Below are 1,866 nucleotides of genomic sequence, written 5' to 3' on the forward strand. Positions count from 1 at the left end.
TATTATTCATAATTATCATTGTTTTAATGAGAGATGACTGGTCCAGCTGCTACGAACGTATTTTTTTTTTACACTCTAATTAATTCTAGGTTTTTGGTTAAGCATTTTTTAAATTTTGTTTTGTCTTTTCAGAAATTAATTTACACTCTTTATAAACATTGGATTTTTGATTTGTGATTTTTTATATATATATTTTTTCGGGAATGAATATATTATTGTTCTTTCAGAAATGTTATGGTATATGTGTTCTCTTATGAATTAATTTTATGTAGGAAGGATAATGATATTGGTAATGGTGATTGAAAAATCGAACTGTGGGTAATAACTTACAAAAAAATAATAATAACAGAAATATAAATGTCAGAGCCAGCTTTATTTATGTTAATTATCTGCTTACTTCCTGAAATAAAAGATTCCTGCGGTCGCTAAAATATCTTTTCATTCTTCAAAGCGAGCCTCGGTGATACATGCATGTTTAAGTGTTTAAATTTTCAAAAAAAGAAATAATAATAATAATAATAAAAATAAAATAAATAAATAAAAATAAATAAATAAATAAAAATAAATAAATAAATAAATAGAAAGTTTCTGGTTTCCTTTATATTTCGTTTTCTATACTATTGAAAATGAACGAATTAATAAATACGTAAATTAATAGAATATAATCAAATCAGTGCTTTTCAGATAGAAACAAACGTTTATTCACACCTGATGAGGAAAACGTTCCCCTCCATTCCTAGTCACGAACGTTTTTACCTCTTCACAACTTATACCACACATTGCCTCCCCCCACCCCCAAAATAACCCCAGACACAACCTCTCACTCCCAAAATAACCCATACTCATCCTCCCACTCCCGAAATAACCCATATTCACCTTCCCACTCCCAAAATAACCCATATTTACATTCCCACTCCCAAAATAACCCATATTCACCTTCCCACTCCCAAAATAACTGCATACACATACTCCCACTCCCAAAATAAGCCATATTTTCATTCCCACTCCCAAAACCCAACCCATCCATTCCCTCCCAAACTCCCAACGAACTAAACCAAACTCATCCCTCGACACTCCTATAACTCATCCTTCGCCACTCCTATAACTCATGCATCGTCTTCTTCTCCTTTTTACAGACACTTGCAAGCTCTCCGGAGTTTCATCGGGAATTTAGTGGACCAAGCAGAGCGGTCCGTGGGATGCGACTGCCACAAGCCCCCGTCGCTGCTTCTGGTTGGGGTAAGTAGCGACTGGTTTTATTGATTTTTTTAAAATTTATTGGTTTTTATTTATTTGTTTGGTATTTTATTGTTTGTTTTTGTTTTGTTGTTTATTTATCTATTTATTTATTTATTTTATTTTGTTTTATTATATTATTTTTTTATTTATTTTTTATTTATTTATTCATTTATTATTATTATTATTATTATTATTATTATTATTATTATTATTTTGTTATTATTATCATTATTATTATTATTATTATTATCATTATTATTATTATTATTATCATTATTATTTTTTTTTTTTTTTTAGTATTATTATTATTATTTTTTTTTTGGGGGGGGGGGAGGGGGGATTTGGTAGTGTGGGTGGGTGTGGGTTGTGGTTATTTTTATTTTTTGGTTTGTTAGGTTTGGGTGTTGGGGTTCTTTTTGTTGTTGGTTTTGTTTGTTTGTTCTTGTGTTTTTTTCTTAATTCTTGGAGTGTTTTTTCTTTCTTTTGTTGTTTGTTTCTTTTGTTGATTTTCTGTTCATTCGTTGACTATTGAATCAATATTTTGACATTTTTCATTTTCTGCTACTGCTACAAAACAACAACTATGATTACTACTACTACTACTACTACTACAACTAAACTACTACT

At 29.6% G+C, this 1,866-nt stretch overlaps 1 protein-coding gene across 2 annotated transcripts in view; it reads left to right on the forward strand.

Annotated features, from left to right (window-relative positions):
• LOC122245957 (uncharacterized) overlaps window positions 1–1,866 on the forward strand; it is a 58,287-nt gene that overhangs the window by 41,977 nt on the left and 14,444 nt on the right. For both annotated transcript variants that reach the window (XM_043004140.2, XM_086542839.1), the window contains exon 2: window positions 1,137–1,239. In XM_043004140.2, the coding sequence (XP_042860074.2) occupies window positions 1,137–1,239 (103 nt within the window). The remainder of the gene's footprint in view (window positions 1–1,136; window positions 1,240–1,866) is intronic.

The sequence above is a fragment of the Penaeus japonicus genome, unplaced genomic scaffold (assembly GCF_977035675.1).
Source record: "Penaeus japonicus unplaced genomic scaffold, GWHDUDI00000001_assembly GWHDUDI00000012, whole genome shotgun sequence".
NCBI classification, from domain to species: domain Eukaryota; kingdom Metazoa; phylum Arthropoda; class Malacostraca; order Decapoda; family Penaeidae; genus Penaeus; species Penaeus japonicus.